Consider the following 22942-nt stretch of genomic DNA (forward strand, 5'->3'; position numbering starts at 1 on the left):
ATTAAAATGTGCTCTTATACACTGACCCTGTACATCATGTGCTTATCATGTGTTCATTTATGAATTAAAAATATCATCCTGTTTTGCTAGCATTTTCCTGAACATGGGACTTACCTGTCCTAATACCCAGCTGTCTCCAAACACCTGTGCATTTCTCACCTCCATGTTGTTTGAGGTAGTCAGATCATTTGAAGTATATTTGTCAAAATTCCCACACAAACCTGCCAGTTTACCCTAAAAGAGAAGAAGGATTATTTTTCTTTTTACATATACTTACAGACAATGATTGGTACAACTACATGTATGGAATAAAACGTTCTTAAACTGGAAAAGATGAATGCAACTCTAAGTTATACTTTGAAAATATCTCACTCTCTGCTATGTTTACAGTTCCCATATTGCAAATTTCTATTTTACTAGAAATGTATGTTTTCCTTTTTATTCCCCTTTTCCAGAACCTGTTCTTACTGTCTGCCTGTGAACAGGGACTGGAATCTAGTAATGTTTTTTTCTGAAAGCTTAGTAGTGTATGCTGTCCAGAAGTCAAAAGTTCAGGTGAATTACCTCACGATTGCGAAGCCCGACTAGTTATTGTTGTTAAAACTCGCTGCCTCTAATTTTAGCTAAACTAAACTAAAACGTTTGTAATAGCAGTTACAAAAGAGACAGCTGCAGCTTTCTTGTGTTGGGGCATGCACTGCTGGTGGAAAAGTTATATATAAATGCGTACACATCTACATGTATAGGGAAATATATTTGTGCACAACAGTAAAATGTAGAATTGGATTTCTAGGGTGCTGTGGCTCACTCTATTGAATTATTTTCCCTTAGGGTCTGCTGCAGACACTATCTTACTGAACTGGAGCCTCTGGAAGAAACAGTAATTGGAAACAGAAAGAGCTTGAAATATTTGTGCTGCTGCATGCAACCTGTAGAACTCAGCTCCCTGCTAGCCCATACAAAAAAGGAGGAATTTTTTTTTCACAGCGTGTATCGATGACTGATAAATCAGCTTGTACATGAAGCATGTGATGGTTACTGGGACAAAAGCCTGTAATAATCTTGCTTTAAAACCAGATTAGATAATCATTGTAACTTTGACTTATACTTCAAAAAATCTGGTATTGTATTCTAGCATAGAGTTCTTCCTTTTCTTTTACTGGAAACAGCCCCCTCTCAATAAGTGTGTTCATGGTTGAGACAAAGCAGGAATGTAATTATTGAATGTGCAGATAAGGTTACTCTGCCAGGACCCAAAGACTGAGTTCCAGACACCAAGGCAGATGACGATATAGGAATGGAACAGAGAAGAGCAACTGGTAAGAGAAGGAGCCTTTCATTCTTCCCTGCATAATGGCTGAGCCCTATCACAGTATACTTATTAGGTTTAAATGTCAGGTCTTGTCTAGATCCTTTCTTGCATCTTGCCTTCTTAATTTAAACCCAAAATATGACTCCATCTGTTCATCTCAGCAGCCTCTACTACATCTCCATTATCAGCCTAATTCAATCTGTGCTACAAACCTGCCATCTTCCATGTTGATAGATACGGAAGGTTCTTTTTCATTGGCTTCAGCAATTATGAAAACATGCAGTGAACTGGGTAACACAAAACTAACCCTCTCTTCCCACCCTCCAAGTAACCTAGAGCTAAATCACTGTGTATCTGCAAGGTTGTGATGTGAGGAACAACAGAGTAAACATGAAGGAACTACTACTTCTCTTTAGTAAAATCCAACCGTAAAATCACATTCCCTGCCTATTCTGACCTACGAAATGCTAGCAGCTGAACACCATGATAAACAGTCATATCACTGGCAAAGTTAGTCATGAAGAAAAGACAATCAATCACAGTTATTCAATAACAGATCACATTGCCAACACAGAGAGCTACACAAATCTCAGATTTTTATTTGGGCTCACCTTCCATCGAGGTCCAACTTTAATATGCATCATTGTCTTCTTATCCCACAGAATCGTAATATCTTGATCTGGAAAGTGTATCACAGTATAATATCCAGCCTTCCAAAGCTGATAGTTAGATTTGTTTTCCTTTCCCCTTAAGGTCTTCTGACAAAAATGAATATTTATTAAGATCTAATAAAGTAATTCTACTAAGTATGCAGCCGATTAATAATAAAGTGCATACTGAATAATATTTTATCTTTATCATATAGCTGAATCAATAATATTACTAGAAATGTCATTTAATAATTTGATATTATGTCTTTTCAATCATTCAAGTTGGCTTTAATTTTTTGTTTTGGTTTCCCTTTCAAAACCAAGTGGAAAGAACTACATAAGTTCCAGTATGCTTTGATTGCTTGAGCCTCTTGAGCAGTCTTCTTTGTGAGGACAAATAGAACTCGAAAAAAAGAACAGTGTAAAAGGAGATTTTTTTCCTGGGACCTGCTGCTTTATCCAGGCCTAGGCACTTGCATTATGTTAACACAGACTGAGAGACTTTTTCCAGAAACACACTCCTTCAGAGTTGTAACTTTAGAATGCTTATCTTAAAGGGCAACCTGAAAAGAAAAGAAAATAACTAACCTGCTTCTCAGAAAGTTCACTAAAATAAATCTCAGTGTCTCCAACCGTGATGAAAACATTCTTTGAGCAAACAATATCATTGTCAAAGCACTTTTTGTTCTGAGCAATTATAGATATATTTGAGTTATCTGTGCTCTGCAATATGAAGAAGAAACAATTTTACTTATAGATTCAGTTGCATTTCACTCCTGCAGATTTATTCCAGGCTTACCATCACAAAAAGATGGATAACTTAGTATTTACACATCTGTGAAATTAAATAAACTTCAGAAAGCTACCAGACCAGAAAATGCATTTTTAAATTCAAAGCTGAACCCACAACCACAACACAAAGAGCCATTACATTCAGCTGCGAGCCCTCTTTTTGAGGACTATAAATTCACAGGATTAGCCTACCCCTAAAATAAGAGTCTGGTTTAGGCTTTTAAAATGTGCTCATACATGGAATCCAATATTTACTGCACAGTATGGTTGTCAAAATCGAGACGTGCTATAAAAAGAGCTTTATTTTTAAACCAAGGTACATGAGATCAAGCTGTTTTCATATTTTTAAAGCAAGAAACCTACCATCTGTCAGTAGTAGATAGAACAATTTTTGTACCACCACCCTTCAAAATTCACAAAGCCATGAATCATACTCAGTGTTACTGGAGGGGGCAAAGGTTTCTGCTGATATTTTTGTTTGTGGGGTTTTTTTGATTTAACATTTAGAAGATTCGTCTGCTCTGCTGGATTTTGGTTTGCTGGTGTTTTAGTACCCAAAATTCAATTGTGCTGCCTTCCCACTCCCATATCTTTTGGCTCTCCAGCCTCTAAATTAATTTTGCATCCTAGGTATATAAAATCACTTTTGCACCTTGGCTTAACATTCCTATTTATTCACCTACAGTTTCTGTGGTTCTTCTGTACCCTGAGGAAAACACAGACTCCTTGTAATTCCGCATGTTCTAGAACCATAACCTAAGGAGATCATCTGTATTTTCAGTTGATATCACTACCACAAACAAAAATAAAGTTGAGTTACTGTTATTATGTCTTATTTTAACTTGCCTTTCAATTAATTTCTGACCAATCTTTGCAAGTCAACAAGAAGTCATAACTATAGAAATTACTTAAGAGGGTTAACTTCATAAAATTAATATAAGCCAGTAAGAGTGCTTCTCAGTCCGGGGGGTGGGTTGATCAAATTCAGTCCTACAGTCATTACAAACCCAAAACAGTTGTGAAAAAAAAATCTTGGAGGTGGCAAGCTATGCATCTGACCCTTTGAGTCATCCAGTCTTATATGAGTACTTGTGTAGTGCTGGAAACAAAAAGATGTTTAAACTTTTCTTCTTACTCCCATCCTCCTTTAAAAACCCTCTGAGACTATGACTAGGTAAAACTAATTGCAGGTGCTAATGGGCATGGCGGGTGAGATGGGAATGATGGTTTTCAGCAGTTCTCTAGTCCTAGCAACTGCTCATGGATCCCAGCAATGCTCTTGGAGAGCTCGGCCGCAATGAGAGGGATCTCTTGCCTTGGTTTGTGTACACAGCATCTCTCCCCAGAGCTTTGCTCCCTCCCTTGGTTAGTGTACCCCTGAAAGGTGCTGGGTACATACTCCTCCCTAGTCCTTGCCTGTCACATTTGTACAATTATTTGTTCTGTGCTCATCAGAATTCAAGAATAAAAAACATAGCAGCAATTTTTCCTCACCAGTGAGAATCATTGCATACAGAAAATGCAGGTGCTACAAGAAGTAGGTTTTGGGTTTTTTTTACTTAATAAAAGTCATAGTGGCCAAACTGTTTAAAGAATACTTTCAATCTAAAAAGAAAAACCAAACCAACCCTAGATGAGGGGAAATATAGAGGTATTTTTTTTGCCATACTGAGGAGTTGCTATAGCTTTGCTGTAGCAAAAACTAGCTTGCTACACAAGCCAGAGGATGCTGCTACTTGGCATAGAAAACACTCTACAGCAGGCATTAACAATTGCAATGACTATAAGATATGGAAACCGCAAGATTTATGTTACCCTGATGCCAAGGCTTAAGAAATAGGTGGTATGTGCTAGCAATTTGCTTGGAAGACAATAGTTAAGATGGATAAAGTTAGCCACTAGCTGCTAGTGGTAAGGGGGTGTAGGAAATCTGTTCTTCATGATTCATCAGAGGAACTCAGTTTAAAAGTACGGAAAGCTTTGGGGTAAAGCAAAGTTCATCTGTTCCAGTCTGTTGTGAAATTGGTTTAGGTTGCACTCGGAGCGATATTGGTCACTACCTTTTTGGGAAATACTCTGTGTTTTAATTAAGCCAGGCTTGCTGCTGGAGTCAGTCCAATAATTATTCCCCTGCAAGTCAGATAACAGCCAAGAGCATTTCTAGATTTATTGGAGGTGATGTGGTAAATTAAAAAGGAGACAAACTCATTAGTTTGGTAAATCAGATGCAAGCTGATAGGTTCTGTGCTGGCCAAATGGAAAATGAGCAACGAAGGGAGCTACCTCCCCGCCATGAGCCCGTTTAGGAAAGGACTTTGCTTGCAGTATCTGGGTCTATTTGGTGTCTAGCACACTGTGGGTTGTTTTCATTGCAGAGTTCATTCCTCATCAGCTTTGCTTCAGCAAAAGGGGATGCTCTGATTTAATAGGGAAGCAATGTCTTCACTGTAAGGAAAGAGATCGAGGGTTTGATTTTAAATAAGGATAGTGAATTCAGACTAATTACCTCACAGTAAAAATGCACCTTTTTTGGCAATGAAGGCAAGCCCTTGGAGCAGGAGTGGGTAGCTGTATTAGCTATGCAATTGAAGCTGCTGCCTGTGCCTTCTGACAGTCCAGACCAATACTTTCAGCTGAACAGCATCAACATACTCAAGTCAGAGTGTGTATGGTTGGGATTTGAGCCAAGGGCAAAAGTTGAGTTATATTTTAAGTTAGCTCTGCAGCAGAGAAAAGCCTGGAGGCAGGGAATGTTTTGCTGACCAAAGCCAGAACAGGGAGTCCTGAAGACACGTAAAGTACTTCCTTACTTACAGGCCTACACGTTGGTGTTAAAATACTAGAAGTGATGCAGGATGGAAATGCAGAAAGACAGGGGTGGTGGTTTCAGTAGAGCTATGAGTAAACCAGACATTTAAGAAAAAGGGCTTTGCATTAAACCCTGAGTCTTCTGGGTTTTCTCCCTTTTTAATTAAATCTTATACCTAAACTAAAATATAAAAACACCATTATGGATTACACATCTTTTGTGGCTCAAAGCTTTCATAATCAAATTTGCTCTGCATAATTCTTTCTTTTCCATTCTCTCCATATACCTCAATCAAAATTGAGTCTTTTCCCAGCCATACAGCCCCAGCCAAATTCAAAGTTGAATGACAGTTTCTATCATGGTCTTCAAATTACCCTGTAACTGCTACATGTGCAGCCTCTTCTTTCAGCAGGAAAGAAATAAAGTGCAACTGAAACTTAGCACTTAACTGTTGCGAATGTGAAAGGAAGAACAGGGCTATTCAAATAAAGTGAGGATCACCTTTTAATGTTTATATAAGACAGTGACGTCTTGGGCAAATCCCGACAGCTCTTACAGACTGTGGATAATGATTGAGTTCTATCTCTCTAATCTGCAGTGGATCCACACAGGTATGAAAACAAGCTTTCGTTACTGCTGTTGGAAGAAATGTCTGACTAGACACTGGGAGCAGGTCTAATGAATAACAAGGTGGTGGGGTTTGTTGGTTTTCTGTTTTTTTCTGCACAGTCACTTTCCAAGGCAGAGTCACTCTTTACCTTTTTAGGTAAAATGCACCCAACAGGGGATGTACTACAGTTCATCATGTGAAGCCTACTTATGTTGACAGAAACTAGAAATAAAATGGTTTTCCCACTGCAAGAGTATCTTCCCACGTAAATTACCATATCCAGCCTGTTCCAACTTAATATCAGTTTCTTTGTGATAACATGGAGTTGCCAAGCAACAGGAAAGACAGAGTCACAGCTCTGGGCAGTAAGTCAAAAGCTCATTGTCAGTCCTGCTTCTCAGGACATTCTTTTTCTAGACTTCACTGCACTTTTTTTCCATATCTCTTCCTAGCTGAAAAAGCAAAGCACTGCTTTCCTTTTTTTTTTTTTTTCTTAGTAGTGCTTGGGAATGCTAGCGTTTATTTTTATTAGAAACTTTCTATTTCAATATCCCATTAGAAATTTTCTATTGCTATCCAGCAGTAACAACACTGTGCAATGTGCTTATGCAGTCAAAAGGCAGCCTGGCAGAAGTCACTTTTAAAGTGGCAGCAGTTATCTTCCTTGAAAGTTTCATTAAAATCTAACTGTTCACTGTAAGGACTCATTCTTTTCCATTCTTAATATCCTCATTTCCCCATTTTTGTTTGTTTTTGTCCCTACAATACACTCACTTACAAACCAGGGTAGCCATGAAAGCATTAAGGGACATACCAGGAACTCAATGGAGATAGATTAGTCCTATTTTCCTTTTGTTTTAATGACTCTTTAGAGGTTTTCATGTATAGCCATATGAACAAACAAATTCAAGAAGCTCTAAAAATACTGAAAAAGATATATAGTATTTTAGAAAGCAGAATTTACTTCCTCCTTCCTCCATATTTTCAGAGAGATACCATTAGCTCTCTTCAGACTTAAAATTTCAGGAAATTTTATGGAAGCTGAGAATTAGTTTGGTTGTTGTTTACTGGGCTCTGAGATTCCTCTGAAGGAACTTACCATTTGAAACTATTACTTCTAGTGAGTTTCATTCCAGGAGAAGCAAAGTATCATAGACTCTGTTAGCTCCTTGTTTCATTTTTGGGGGGAAGTGGGGGGGGGGGGGGGAGGTGTTCTCCAGCTAGTCAGTGAAAACACATTGATTATTCAAAACTCAGTCACAGTTTACACCAAGAAGTGTATCCTATTAGAAGGCTTCTTTAATTTTTCTGGAGTGATAATTTCTTCTGAACATTTCAAATTTACATGTATACATTCTGCATAACTTTATTTAATGTCCACTTTTGAAACCTGTGAAAATTTGTATCACCAAATGGTTTCTCCCCTAACTATTCAAACTTTGGAGCAATATTGGTCAAAGTCAGCAGATGGCACTGATACACATTTGTCTCAGTTTGGGAAGAAGTCCATGTGAAATCTGGGAAACAATATTATAGGAAATATAGTAGGTGGTGCTCTTACAGGAAAGAGATAAGGAATGGTAGCAGTATTTTTTTTCCACTGATGTTATGTATTTCTATACAAGTATTAAACAAGCAAATAAACAAACACACATTTAGGAGCTAAGAATCATGTGCTCATGCACACACACATGCACATAAACTCTCTTTTCCTCAGTGTCTTCTACAGACGCTGCAGATTATATGATTATTTTCACTTAAAATATGGTAAAGACACTTACAAAATACCTGTAAAATATGACATGTACAACTCAGTTGTAGTACCGTTGAGTAGGAATGGAGAACATGACTAAGTAGATTCACTGATGCAAATTCAAAGGGAATGAGATTATTCCAGCTACTGACTCACCCTCAACAACTTGCAGATGTCTGCTAATGCATCCATGATAACTCCTTGCTATTTCTTTAAAAGGGACTTCCCAAAAGGATTTACCGCAGGCAGAGTAAAGAATAAAGAATAAAGCTGAGTAATCAGATAGAGATCACTGGGAAGGTTTTGGATTTCTTTTTTATATTTTAAGACAACTATATTAAAAGGTCTGAGAGAAAATCATTTAAAGCAGATTTTCTTTTCTTTCATTTACTTAGCTTTGCCTGCTTGTGTATCAGATTTGGCTTTTTGCACAGGTCACATTACTGCAATCCCTTTCTAATTAAAAATGAGATGTTCTGAAGATCAGGGATTTGGGAACATTTAAATATCTGTTTCCAAGTGACACATTCTGCCATGAGCTATTCTGAATCACAAATCATCAGCATAGTTGGTGGTGTTTGTTTTAAATATCTAAACAGGTATTTTTTATGAGACCTATTACTACTATTTTATTAATAAGTGCATGATAAATGTCAATATTTTATCACCGTTACTTGCAATGATAAAGCACAACATAACTGGAAAAAAATAACAAGACATAATGATGATAAATTTGCCTTTTTTTGAGCTCCAGCAAATGATGGCAGGAGTGAGAAAGCTGGAACCCCCACAAATCTTTTAATTTTTTTAGTATAATGAATGTTAAATGCACTAATTTACACTGCTGAAGTTTAGTTTCTATGCATTCAAAACCAAAAATACTCATATCCTGACCTAAATCTGAGTAAATTTAATTCACAGTTCTCATAGTTCACTGACAACATCCAGGGCCCAAGGCCATAAACTGCTAAGCAGCATCTACAGGTGACTAGCCTGAGTATCTTCCCACTTCAAACACAGCAAAAGGCTTTCCTTTGACTGCTGCCAACACACCATAGAGCTTCCTGAAACAACAGCACATGATGCTGGGTCTTGCTCATCTTTTAATACTGTACCAGTAGAAGGTAGGCATCAAGAGTTCACAAAGCTATACCCACAAGAAGTCATCCAACTCAGACAGTCATTCTTAACAGTGAGCTGCCTTTTCAGGCAGCCATCAGATTATAACATTTCAGAGGCAGTCTAGCCAAAGGGCTGTTGGATGCTGAACATTAACCCAAAAGCAGAATTTCAAGACAAAAAGGTCAGTTTCTTCAAGCTGTGTGGTCGCAAAACGGCAAGCTCCTCAGAAAGAGGATCCAACTTCTGAGTCACACCATGCACGCACTGCTTCCAAATTGCCATTCTCATGGTAAGAAACTTTTCCTCTAGCCTTTCCTGGAAGCCCTCCATGCTAATCTGCACAAATTGAAAGAAAACTTTCCTTTGTTGGAGAATAAAAGTGATTCATTCACTGCATAATTTAATGGCCTGGAGAATCAGGTGGTGGAGACAGAAAGGCACGTAGAGGTAATTGAGTCTGCAATCACTGATCTGGAGAAAATGGAACCAGGGCATAAATCCATTGCCAACTGCAATGAAATCTTTTGCTCACAGAAGGAGTAGAACAAATGGAAAGACAGGTACAAGCCAACATTATCTGAACACTCTGCTTTCCAGCTGAAGACAAGGATGAAAAGGCATGTCTCCAACAGGGAGCTCACTACTGACCCTTATAGGACTTCCAAAGCCTCAGATAAAAGACAGCATCCAGAAGGTTTCCTCTGAAATCGTGGGACTGATGGAAAGCAAATTGTTGGTATTCGTTGCAACTACAGCAGGGCAAACTATTCACACTAAATAACATTTTTCATTGAATTGTAGTCTCTTTTTGGACCCAAATTTGCATGCAAACTGTCAAGAAACACATCGTTTCTACACAATTGCTGCTGCTATATATTTTTTGACAAGTTGTTTAGGTGTCATATCACTTATTCATGAAACCATTTGCTGGAATGTGGCTTTGAGGATTAGATATGTTAATTAAAAAAGTAAAGGCAGTCTGATTGGAGCCCCATGTTACAGTTTCATTCCATGCGTAGATGAAAATTACTTTTAGAGTGAGGTTTCCAATTTAAAATATCTATAATTTCAAGCACAACATTCTTTAATTTCCCATTAAAATCTTCAGAGCCTAGTAAAAGAAAATATTAGCCTCAAATATGAACAGTCAGCCTGACAATATTCAACAAGCAGCTTTAGTCCTCCATAGGGTGATAGCAAGCAGAATGCATTCATTTTACAAACAGGCTACAAGAGACACCCTGCAAAATACTATTTCATTCTACAGATTTGCGAACTTCATGGATCTACAGACTGTCTACCTGGCACAAAGAATATTGGAAAAAGATGCTCAAAAAGGTACAGGTATTCAGTAAGGGGAAATGAGGTAAAGGCTACTTCTGTGTCCTTGAACGTGACAAATGAGTAATTGAAGATTTGTTGCTTTGTGTGTGATTGCTTCAGCTTTTGCCCAGTCATCATTTAACAAATTTACCTAAGAAGATAAATACATCAGCAAATAAAGGTAAAAGATTATCAGTGCATCAATTAACTTCTGTATTAAGTACTCTATTAAAAGCATCCTAAACTAAGGGATTTGAACTTGCCTCAAGTTACAAAAAAAGGGGTATGCAAGAATAGAGCTCCCTTCCTGTATTCTCCAGGGCAGACCAGGTATCTAACACTGGGGACTGCTCATCAATAGGATAATCATTTGGGAAACTGTAATACTGGTTCACCAGATCATGCATGTTTTGTTGAATGAACCACTACCTTAACAAATGGGCTCTCATGTGGTGTCTCCTGACCCAGAAGAGTTACATCCATGCTTCTTACTGACATAACAGTTCAATTATTTGATCAGACGTCTGGTTGTTGCTTTAATGATACTCCAACACACTAAATCTAGTGATAAACTTGCCTTTAAAGCAGCTTTCATGGTTGCATCAAAAAGATTGAAAAGGTGACTTTAAAATAGCCAAACCTTCAATGTCAGATGAAAAGAAGTGAAAATATTTTTATCACATACTTTAGAGTATTACTTTAGAGTAATCCATAAAATGTGAATACTTGAGGATGAGGGCTTAGTTCTGCTGACCTCCATCTTTCGGGATACAAGAATAAAACAGTCTTTCCTTTTTTTTGGCTTTAGGACCTTATTGAAAACCTACTAAAGTTAATGGAAAGACCTCAGTGGGTTGTTTTGTTAGTTTGATGGGTTTTTTTAATGGCAGATAAACATTACAACAGAGCTCCCTCACATTTAAGTATATTCTGATGGGTAGACTAACCATCCAAATTCCTGCTTGGACATTCCCTCAAATCAGAGAAAATACAGTTCTGATTTTCAGAAGAGAACAAGTCTGAGGGGTTCCAAGGACACAGACTCAACAAGCCTTAATAACCAGATTGAACTGGAGGATGGAAAACCACTGCAAAGCTAGACAAAGGCCAAGATACGTGACAGAAAGAGTAAGCTTACTATGAAGGCATAAATTTATGAAACAGACAAGTGGAAGAAATAGACCACAAGTATAGATAACACACAGTAAAATTTTCCTAGAATAATAACACCACTTTGTTAGGGAAAGTATGTAGCCTCATCAAAGAGAGAAGAAAATAGAAGAAAGCAAGATATTTAAATCTTTTAAATTAAGAAATTAGTTGGTTTAAATTCATCAGTATCCAGATCAGCTAAAACAATGCGTTTACATGATCTACATTGATAAAATTCAAATGAATTTGCTAAGATTTTTCTGGTTTTCCTTTGAAATTACTGAAGTTTCAAAATGTTAGCAAGTATTGATTTCTTCTCTGTGAATGTCATTTATCCATACAGGGACTTCACTTCTCAGTGTGTAATGTAACTCCTAATTCCCTGAAAGAGATGAAGTTATCACTTTATGAAACATTACTGTCCTAATTTCTTAATTGCTGCATTAAATCTTTATGGTCATTTTATGACCAAGAGATATATCGGTTGAACTAGTTATAAAGATCTACTGTCACCTTAAACAAAAAGTCCTGACAGATGATACTGATGTTGAAAACAAAGTTTGAGGATTCATAATTGGCTGAAAGTTGATACTTGATTTTTCTCCCATAAGAGCACAAGAACTCCTTATTAAAAACATAGTAAAAGGTAAGGATGACTTCTTTGTTTGGTCTAGTGCAATACAGTGACAAATTAAACAGCAGTTCAAACAGATCACATTTAGGGAGGCTAACAGTTAAATTAAACAGTGGGGGCTGGTAACATTGATGGGAATAGTACATTATCATGCCACTGGGGATGTAGGATTCAGATTATAATTCTTGAACTCAGTTCTACGTATGGGAAGAGCTAGTATGCTAACAAATTTATGATATGTATTATTTCCCTTATTGCACTGCTACAACAGCTTTGTTTAGAGTATGTAAGATAACAAAGACAAAGCAATCCACTTCTTACAGGAAAAAGATTAGAAAACAGGAAAGGGCAAAGTTATTACAATGTTTGATGTCTAACATAACAACCAGTTCAGATGTTTCAATTTCAGGTATTTGGTGAGTCTTTTAGATGTTATTCATAAAAATCAGCTCATCACAACACTGAGAACTACCAATATATCAACGGATTGTGTACTAGTAACGATCAAACCTATGATGTTCTGTACTACCTCACAGATGGGGAACACAAAGCTCACAGCACATAGCTCCCATGGTGGTGGGGGTTAGACTAGGTGTTCTTTAAAGGTTCCTTCCAACCCAAACCATTCTATGATTCTACAATTTAAGTTCAATATACCTGTACATATACATATATATGTATATGTTGGTATGTAGAACAGGTAGCATATTTTAGATTGCAAGATTGCCCTGGACAGCTGTGCCTGACAAGGTGTTGGACAAGGCATTTAAACTTTTGCAACCACATATACTTTTCCACCTTTTATCTGGCTTGTTTTTTCGGGTAATAGGCTATAAGAGACAGGGCTTTCTTGCATACTTTCTGAACAATGAGTAGCTCAATGGAGACTCATTATACTACTCTGATACTACTATTACAAAATGTCACTGCACAGTGTAGGGATGGTTATGAAGAGACAGACATGAAACCTCTGTTCTAAGAGCCACAAAGTGTATTTCAAAAGAGAGCATCCTCACCATGTTATCATGTCTGCACATATAATGCAGTTTAGACATATCAGTATGTGGTACAAGTGCCCACATGTATGTGGTACAACTGTGGTGTAACTGTGTACATGCAAATAAGAGAATATGTGAAACTAGAGAACTGAAGACACTTTTGATTATCACTCAGGCTGCCACTAGGAAGATGCCAATTACATCTCTTCCATATATTTTTCTCACATAAAATTCCATTCCTCCATAGCTGTAGCTAATTTAGTGCCTATCTTCATGGCAGCAGAGTTAAAGTTATTTTTTCTGTTCACTGATTGGCATATTTCATTGTTGAATTTCATCCTCCGTTTTATCATGCAGTGTTTTCTGCCATAAAATCCTCTGCACATTTTGGTGGTCTGTTTTTGTTTCAGTTGTTCAGACTGATTCTCTACTATCAGCATACTCCACCTCAGTCCTCAGACCACCTGTTCAAAATCATTTGTGAAGATGATGAACACAGGTCTCAGCATGGATGTGCGTGGGATGTCATTGGGGTCTCTCCATTCTATAAAAAGGCCATTTATTCCTGTATTTTAACTTCTAATTTTTAATTTGGGTCTCAAACAGTCTGCACTCTCATCCTCTGAGAAACTACCCTCTAAAAAATATTTGTTGGCATTTGTCTCCAACAGGTCTTTAAGCTAAAATACGCACACATTGACCTGGTCGTCCACGTGTATATTGTCTTCATGGAATAACTCAGAAGATTTATCGTGCATTAATTTTTTTTTTTAAAAAGAGTACAACTCTTCCCAATTGTTATTTCCTTATTATAATTTCCATTCATTTCCTTCATATGCAAATCAGACATATTGGTCTGTTCCTGCCAAATTCAGCCACAGAGTCCTTTTAAAATACTTGGCTATACTGCCATCTTTCATTCCTCTGATTCCAGGATTGCACAGCACACAGTTCGTCAGTTCTGTGTCTTAGTTCACGCAAAGCTTTTGGGCATCTGACATATGATCCCATCCATCTTTTGTTTTGTTTTTTTTTATTTTATTTTATTTTTCCTTAAACTTCTCCAAACATTTCACAGTCAAAAATGAGCTCAGAGGTACATTATCCACTCCAGACATAATTATGCAGTGGCTAATTTGTGATAAACAGTTCTTCAATATAGATCAGGAAAGTTTTCTGTATGCTAAAGAGGAAAGAAAAATGGTGAACAAGCTAGGCCATACTTTCTCACATTAGCTCATTTTGGGGGGAAAAAGTTTGACAAGCTGAAAAAAAATCTGAAAAGCAGATCTATGTAGGCAGATCGTCACTTGTGTCATCATGTTCACCTGAAGAAAGGCCTGTGGGCAGTGTGCCACCTGCCCTAATTATGTGGCTGCCAACTTTATTCTTGGACTCCAAATAATCCCCATGGTTTGCTTCCAGATAGGTACTTTCTTACACACTAGATTGGCAGGTGACATTTGATTTGTAAAAGCAAAACATTCCAGTATCATACTAATGTTTGGAAAAGCAGCATATATTTGTGTTACCCACCTCTCTGGCTGAATGGCATAAGAATTAAGAATGGCAGCCCACCTTTCCACCTCATCATACAAGCAAGATTATTTCACAAGTAACCCTTATTTTTTGCATCTTAAAGGAGGAAGGTTTGTGCAAAGGTTCATATACCTCTAAGAGTACGAGCTTTTCTATGAGACAATATGATACACACCAGGAGCTTGTTATGAGGCATTTCTTATTATTTTTGCCAGATCTCTCTCTCCTTTATTTTTTTTTTTTTTTACCAAATTAAAAAATCTGGACCCAATCTATTTTATTTCACAGCTGTGAATACTCAAACAGACATGAGATAAAATGTCTGCAGTAGTCCTTGTTGAGAAACCATGTTTTTCCTTAAGGTTAGACAGTCAGGGTTGACTGAAAATGAATATTCTTCTAAACACGTTACTGTAACTCAGAAGACAGACTCTTAGTCAATGATAGCAACAATGATAATAAACAATAGTGTTGTTAGTAATATAATGTATTTCTAAATGTCAGTAATGGTATTTTTAAACAAAAAAGGCTAGCAATGTACTGTAAATGTGTGCTATAAGAAGCATTAGCATGTAGCTGCCAGACAGTCTCAGTGAAGGATTTCATTGTTGAATTATGAAATCACTGTGTTTGATATTATACACATACGCCCCTGATCTGATGCAGACTGCATTCAAGAAGGATTCCAAGCAGCCTCAGAGGTCATCATTAACCTTCTACCAAGTAGAGTTTATAGATAAGTATTAAATAAATCTATAGATTTTACCTAGTTCTAGAACAGTTTCTATAGTGTTATTTTTCGCCCCTTGCAATGAAAGCATGGTCAATATAGAAAACATATTTTTCTGTTTTTCTCTAGACCACAAAGATACATTAGGACACACCCATGTACCATTTTCAAATGGCTGAACACAAAATGTCATTTTCAGATTCCTCCTTTCAGAGACATCTGTTCTGCACCTGTTTTCTTAATGTCTGTTTCTATAGATGAGTCCCAATGTTCAAAATACTTGCCCTTTCACAGGAACTTTCACTGGGACACATTAAAATGTATGAACAACCCTCCTACCTTTAGCAGGTAAGCTTGGCAGTCACTGATATAGTCATATTCTAATCCGTCAAAGGTATAATAATGTCGATCTCCATAAACAGTGCATACAGCAGGACAGGGGTAACTAGTACAATTGAATATCCCTTTCCGACAAACACTGTAAAGGAAAATTAACAATCACTATTTTCTCATAGCAGGGTCATTTTCTTTCTTTTTTTTTTTTTCTTCCATAAAAAGCTTTCTTGGGTTCTTCATTTCAAGCCATGCAGAAATTCATGAAAGGAAGAAAATTCTCAGACCTTCAAACACAGCTATTCTGTGGATTGCATTTGAAGTTATTGGTGATGCCACAGCACAAAAGCATTGAGCGCGTTGCTATCAGGACATATGTATGATAAAAATGCATAAGAAATGAATGTAAATGTAAAACCTTAACATTTTTATGCCTTATACAAATATTTCCATCACAGCTGCCAGCATAGATAAGATACCATGCCACAACATATTCATAAAACATCAATATTATTTTTCCTCAAGAAATTTTGATGAAAATCTGCACATACGTAATGCAAAAGACCTCCAGTTACTACCTATAAGTATTCAGACAAGTATGGAATGAGATTAAGAAATAAATACTGATATTTTGCAGGATTACTTTTCCTGCCAGCTACGTTCAGTGACTTTCATGAATTTTCGTGAAGGTAGTACTGACAGCTTCTAGTTTTGCTTGTGTAAGTGTATAAACTCAATTGATTTGCCAGTTAAGTTTTTAACCGATTAAAAGCTGCCATGCCAAACTTAAATGTAAATAGATATTTTGGCTAGCAAATTATAATGGATGAAAAACTGGTAAGGCTCCCTAATAAAGATGCTGGGCACTAACATGTTTTCCAGTTCTCATGCTTTTTTATTTCCCCATTTTCTTCTTGTATAGTCGCTCATACTGACTGGTAACTCACAATGCAAACAGTTCAGTTCCCGAAGGATCGGACTATTTACCACCGTCATTCATTTGATTCCTCCTTTTTCCCCGTAGTTGTCTTTCATGACATTCTATTCTCCAAAATGTCAAATGTCTTTTCTTTCAGAGATTAACTGATACGTGTGGAATCAGGTGCTTGCTCTTGACTGGTTTTTAACTTGGGTATCTTTTGTGTCATTTTCAGACCTGAAGAAGCACTCACCCAAAAATCTGCCTACTCTTCCAAGTCTATGATTGATCCTAATAAAAGACGAATTCTGGAACTGTCTATAAATAAGTAGATACATTTTTGATTATTTAATGTACTCAGCACATTTGCTATATCAGATTCACTCTGTGACTAGACCAAGGTGATCTGGAAGTATGCAAAATGCATGTTACTCACCAGGTGTAACATGGTGTAGCTATCACTTCTCCTGACAGAAATTCCCTGTCTTTCCAGGTGCATGGACAGCTGTCAGGAATATAACATTTCCCTCTGTGCTCAGCCATCCTTCAAAATAAAAGAATTATTGAAATGAAAGTGTAAATTCACAGGAAGATCAGCATGTCTGAATGTGTTTGTCTAAACCCCACCAGAAGCAACCAGCTTTGGCAAAAGCTTTCTGAATCAAATGACCTCCTGTGCACAAGTGGAGACCTCACAAAGCTCACAGCTGCAGCTCTCCTACTTTGAAATGGGTATGTTGGGGTGGGGCAGCAGCTTCTATGTAAGCAATGCAAGTAATGTAGTTATTCCTCTCTGCAATCTGCAGAGCATCTGTGTGTTACAGACACTGCTGAGGCTGCAGCCAGGCTTCCCTTCCCTCTCTGCTGCTTCCTGGTTCCCCTCTCCAGGAAAGCAGCTGGACTGATGTACCTGCTCCTCTGCACAGAGCAGCAACCATCCCGTTCTGAGCACAGGATAGTGAGCTGGACTATGGCAACTCTTGCGGAGTTAGCAGGACAAAAGAAATGTGGTTTACATAGGGCAGTGGACCTGCCTACAAAAGGGAAGTGGAAACAGCTATCAAGGTTAAGACAAAACAGTATGACTAAATGCAAAAAGCAGGAAATCTTATTAGATCATGAGTAAGTAAATCAGAGATGTGGTTTACCACTTTTTGTTATCCCCTTGTTTCCATCTGCTTAGCAACATTAATTTTAAATAACAAATGTTACTGACACTCCCAATTCTGCTCTTTACAGGAGCAATTCCTGCAGTTGTCATTGCTACACATGACTGAGGGCAAAGGTAGATGTGTTTTCAAAGAATTATCTTGAGATTATTTCACTTGAAGTTGAAATTCAAAGGAATGCACAGATGAGTTTTCTCCTCCCCATAATTACTGGTTCATTAAAGTTACATTGCTTTTAAGAAAAAGAGTCAAGTGTTCAGAAAAATGGTTAGAGATATGAAAGCACTAGAATGGATGGCTTGGGGAGGTCATTTAGAGTCTCTGTCAATGAAAGTTAAATGTCTGCCAAAACCAATATAGTTACTGCTGATGCCACCTAAGGGCAGAAGAATAGCTTAGCCCCATGAGGTCCCTTTCCATACTACTCTTCTGTATTTCTGTAATTCAGCTTATCCTCTTACATCTCCAGCTCAATCTTAGGGTGACTTTCAGTGTATCGTTGCATGACAAATTTACTGTCATTCTCAGCTCATTTCCTCAAGAAATTTGGAGCTATTCTATTCAGTTTTTATGGCATACCAGAGACTTTCAATGTTTCTTATGCTTTGCCACCTCTTCGACTACTGATTAAAAATCTGCAAGCTGTTGTGCAAGAATTTTAACAGTGGAATATGTAAAACATTTTTACTTGAAGAGGACCATTTTGTGCATACTAGAGCCCATCCAGTCATGGATTTCCAAAGGAAAGGTTTTCAATACCACTCACAGGCTGCTTTACTTTATGAGCACTGTAAGTACCAGGGATGCTAGAATAAGGTGCCAGTCTCCAGAAGAATTCAAGATTCCACCCAGTAATGTTAGGTGATTGGCTCAAACAGTGGGTAGTGGTAGAAATCAGGTAGGAAAGAAAAAACAAAGAACAACATCTTAAGAACCTGATCATGCATAAGTCTATAGGACCTGATGAAATCCACCCATGAGTCCTGAAGGAGCAGGGGAATGAAGTTGCTAAGCCACTGGTCATCATATTTGAAAAATCATGGGAGTCAGGTGAAGTTCCTGACGACCGGAAAAAGGGAAATATAACCCCCATTTTCAAGAAGGGGAAAATGGATGACCTGGGGAATTACAGACCAGTCAGTCTCACCTCTGTGCCTGGCAAAATCTTGGAGCACATTCTCTTGGAAGGCATGCTAAGGCACATGAAAAACAACAAGGTGCTTGGCGACAGCCAGCATGGCTTCACTAAGGGGAAATCCTGCCTGACCAATTTGGTGGCCTTCTATGATGGGGCTACAGAACTGATGGACAGGGGTAGAGCAGTTGATGTCATCTACCTGGACTTGTGTAAAGCGTTCGACACTGTCCCACATGACATCCTTGTCCCTAAATTGAAGAGACATCAATTTGATGGATGGACCACTCGGTGGATAAAGAACTGGATGGATGGCCACACACAAAGAGTTGTGGTCAATGGCTCAATGTCCAGCTGGAGACCAGTAACGAGTGGTGTCCCTCAGGGATCGGTGTTGGGACCGGTCTTGTTTTACATCTTTGTCGTTGACATGGACAGTGGGATTGAGTGCGCCCTCAGCAAGTTTGCCGATGACACCAAGCTGTGTGGTTCGGTTGATATGCTGGAGGGAAGGAATGCCATCCAGAGGGACCTTGACACACTTGTGAGGTGGGCTGATGCCAACCTCATGAAGTTTAACCATGCCAAGTGCAAGGTCCTACACCTGGGTCGAAGCAATCGCAGGCACAGTTACAGGTTGGGCAGAGAAGAGATTCAGAGCAGCCCAGCAGAGAAGGACCTTGGGGGTGTTGGTTGTTGAGAAACTCAACATGAGCCAGCTTCAGCATGCACTCGCAGCCCAGAAAGCCAACCGTATCCTGGGCTGCAGCAAAAGGAGTGTGACCAGCAGGTCGAAGGAGGCGACGCATTCCTGTGTAACATTATCTAGGTGTTCCTGCTCCGGCAGGGGGATTGGACTAGATGATCTTTCGAGGTCCCTTCCAATCTCTAACATACTGTGATCTGTGATCTGTGATCTGTGATCCTGCCCCTCTACTCTGCTCTTGTGAGATCTCACCTGGAGTATTGTGTGCAGTTCTGGTGTCCTCAACATAAAAAGGACATGGAACTGTTGGAACAAGTCCAGAGAAGGGCCACGAGGATGATCAGGGGACTGGAGCACCTCCTGTATGAAGACAGGCTGAGAAAGTTGGGGCTGTTCAGGCTGGAGAAGAGAAGGCTGTGTGGAGACCTCATAGCAGCCTTCCAGTATCTGAAGGGGCCTCATAAGGATGCTGGGGAGGGACTCTTCATCAGGGACTGTAGTGATAGGATAAGGGGTAACAAGTTAAAACTTAAACAGGGAAAGTTTAGATTGGATATAAGGAAGAAATTCTTTACTGTAAGGATGGTGAGGCACTGGAATGGTTTGCCCAGGAACTTTGTGGATGCTCGATCCCTGGCAGTGTTCAAGGCCAGGTTGGACAGAGCCTTGGGTGACATGGTTTAGCGTGAGGTGTCCCTGCCCATGGCAGGAGGATTGGAACTAAATGATCTTAAGATCCTTTCCAACCCTAACTATTCTATGATTCTATGATTCTAGGAGAATAAAGAAATGACATAACAGTAAAACTTCTCATAACAAGGCTTTCATGACTTGTCAATATAGCTTTAATAGCATAACATATATGCTTAATATTTTCTTGTATAAAAAGGAGAACTTGTGAACCCCATTTTCAAGATAACCCTTATGGCCCCTTCCTAGCTGGAACCATGAGCCTGAAAGGCATAATGGCATCAGAAATACAATTTAACAGCAATTATGGCATTAACTGCACTAAATGTTGCACATTTACTTTTCTATCTAATAAACTAAGTGTTTATTCTCTTACTTAACAAAATAATTCATGTGTTCTATTCCATTATTTGGGATTTGGATTGTTTGTATCCCTTTTATAGTTTATAATGAAAAAAATATTCAAGTAACATTCTATTTGAAATGGTGTAATACTACTTGACTATGAAAGCAGGGCTTTAGCTCTGTTTTTTTAACATGTATTTTAATTATTTCAAATTTTCGAATTAACTTTCATGACAATGCTGCTAGTTTAAGTTCATGCAAATGTCATGTTGATGTTTAAGTAAAAATTTACTAGTTTTTATATGATTCCTTGAATAAATTTGTGCGTATTTGTGTTAAAAATAATTCTTTATTCCTGTAACGCTAATGGTCTTGAAAGCTAACTCCTCAGTTGCAGAGGTTGTATAGGACTACAAAGGCAAGCACAACCAGTGAAATCTTGAATAGCTGTGCCTGAAATCTGCCCTTCACCAGTGCTGTGCCTGAAGTCTGTCTTTCACCATTGCTTAATCATCTATGAACATCACAAGCTGCTGGAAGGGGAATTCTGGTAGTCTCCTTACATTCTGATCTGTGCACAGCTGATATACTGTCAGGCTATACATGCAGTGAAATAAAACCAAATCTTGAGAAAAAACAGGGAGCACTTCACCTGAGGTCAAATTGCAGCAATCTGCACAGCATATTTGACTCTTTAAATCTGAAAATGCACGTATCAGGCATCATGGGAGGGAATGGAAAAGAGGGAGTGGTAGCTGATCCTGACAGTAACTTAATAACAAATGCTTTTAGGCTTTGTACTTGGATTGACCTCTGCAAATCTCAGCAGACTGTTTCTGGGCACCAAATCCAAATACATGTGCTGAGAAAAAAACTTTGGCTGAGTTCGAAATGGCAGAAAGCATGAGTGTGAATAGAGCAGGTTCCACCCCACAAACCCCTCCCCCTTGATCCAGGTTAGACATCAGTACTGTAAGCCTGAGTAGAAGTCTAGGTGAGACAATTACTTGGGCAGTAAGCAGGAGTACAGATGGCTTACATTGCCTTTTTTTTTTTATGTTTGTTTCTACAATCAAATAAATTATACTTCAAATGGTGGGAATCATCTCCTGTCTAAAGAGTCCCAAATACCAGCCAATCAGACTGGTAGCAAGCTGGATATCTCATGGGATAGTGGAATCATGGTCTCAGCATTGACAAACTGTGGAACTCCAACTGAAGCAGTATTATAGCACAAAGCCTCACGCCAGCAAGAATGAGAAAAGGGGTCTCAGAGAAGAAAGAAAGAGTTGTCCTTTTGTATAACCACAAAAATTTTAGAGAGCAGTAGGTTCAGATTTAGAGGTGTGATACCACTGGAATTTAAAAAGTAAAACAAAATATGCCATGTTAAATTGTGAAAAATACGTATGTAGCTTGTGTTCCACGTTGTTCTGCCAAAGCTTACCCAGGGGGGCAAATGCAGCCACTTCCACAGGGTGGTGAGGGGACACAGGAGAAGTTCATGGCAAGGTTCGCACAAGAGATCCCGCAATTCACACCCGCTGCTGGTAATCCAGGCACAGGAGATCTGCAGTCATAGTAGACTTTTCCTTCAGGGCATATGTGAACTTCAAATGTAAAATGCAGGTTAAATGAGATCAACTGCTCTTTTACCCTGAAGGTTTTCTGTTTGTTTTTGTTCACAGTCTATTTGTTACGTGTACTGTTTACAGTACACGTAAGAGCACAATCTGGATAAAATTCTGTAACTTCACTTGTACTACAGCATTATTTATATTAAGCATCTGGATCTATGCACCCTGGATCTGATACACAGCCCATTCTTAAAGATGGAATAATTATGCCTTAGGTAGACAGAATCTTTAGAAGTGGCATAATTTTCAGTGTACTGAAATCCCTTCTAAACCATTAGAAATTCATTAAAAATTTGCTTTCTAGAGATCAACACTTTCAGGCTTCCTAAACATGGATAGTGAGCCTAATTTTAGGTATTCCCACAAGAACATACTGACCTACACCTCACATGCAACTATTTAATTTTTCAATTTCCCAAATGACTTACTAGTACAGTGTGTGCTACAGAAAAAAGACAAAGAAAAAACTTTGACAACCAAGACAACTTGTGCTCCTCACCTCTTTTTTTAAACATGTCGTGATGTTAAGTATCTCATAATGAAAATACATATAAGGAGAAAACCAAACAACTATGCAATCTAAA

At 38.3% G+C, this 22942-nt stretch overlaps 1 protein-coding gene across 1 annotated transcript in view; it reads right to left on the minus strand.

The window, feature by feature from the left end:
• Positions 1-22942, minus strand: part of OTOGL (otogelin like) — a 97393-nt gene that overhangs the window by 42165 nt on the left and 32286 nt on the right. Inside the window, exons 23-28 of the mRNA XM_061454525.1 lie at positions 22169-22331; positions 17113-17220; positions 15764-15902; positions 2551-2685; positions 1924-2067; positions 115-234 (exon numbers count right to left, since the gene is read on the minus strand). Coding sequence (XP_061310509.1) covers positions 115-234; positions 1924-2067; positions 2551-2685; positions 15764-15902; positions 17113-17220; positions 22169-22331 — 809 coding nt within the window. The remainder of the gene's footprint in view (positions 1-114; positions 235-1923; positions 2068-2550; positions 2686-15763; positions 15903-17112; positions 17221-22168; positions 22332-22942) is intronic.

Source organism: Pezoporus flaviventris, unplaced genomic scaffold (genome assembly GCF_033815535.1).
Source record: "Pezoporus flaviventris isolate CSIRO_AGI_PZ_B2104156 unplaced genomic scaffold, CSIRO_AGI_Pfla_v1 ptg000016l, whole genome shotgun sequence".
Taxonomy (NCBI): domain Eukaryota; kingdom Metazoa; phylum Chordata; class Aves; order Psittaciformes; family Psittacidae; genus Pezoporus; species Pezoporus flaviventris.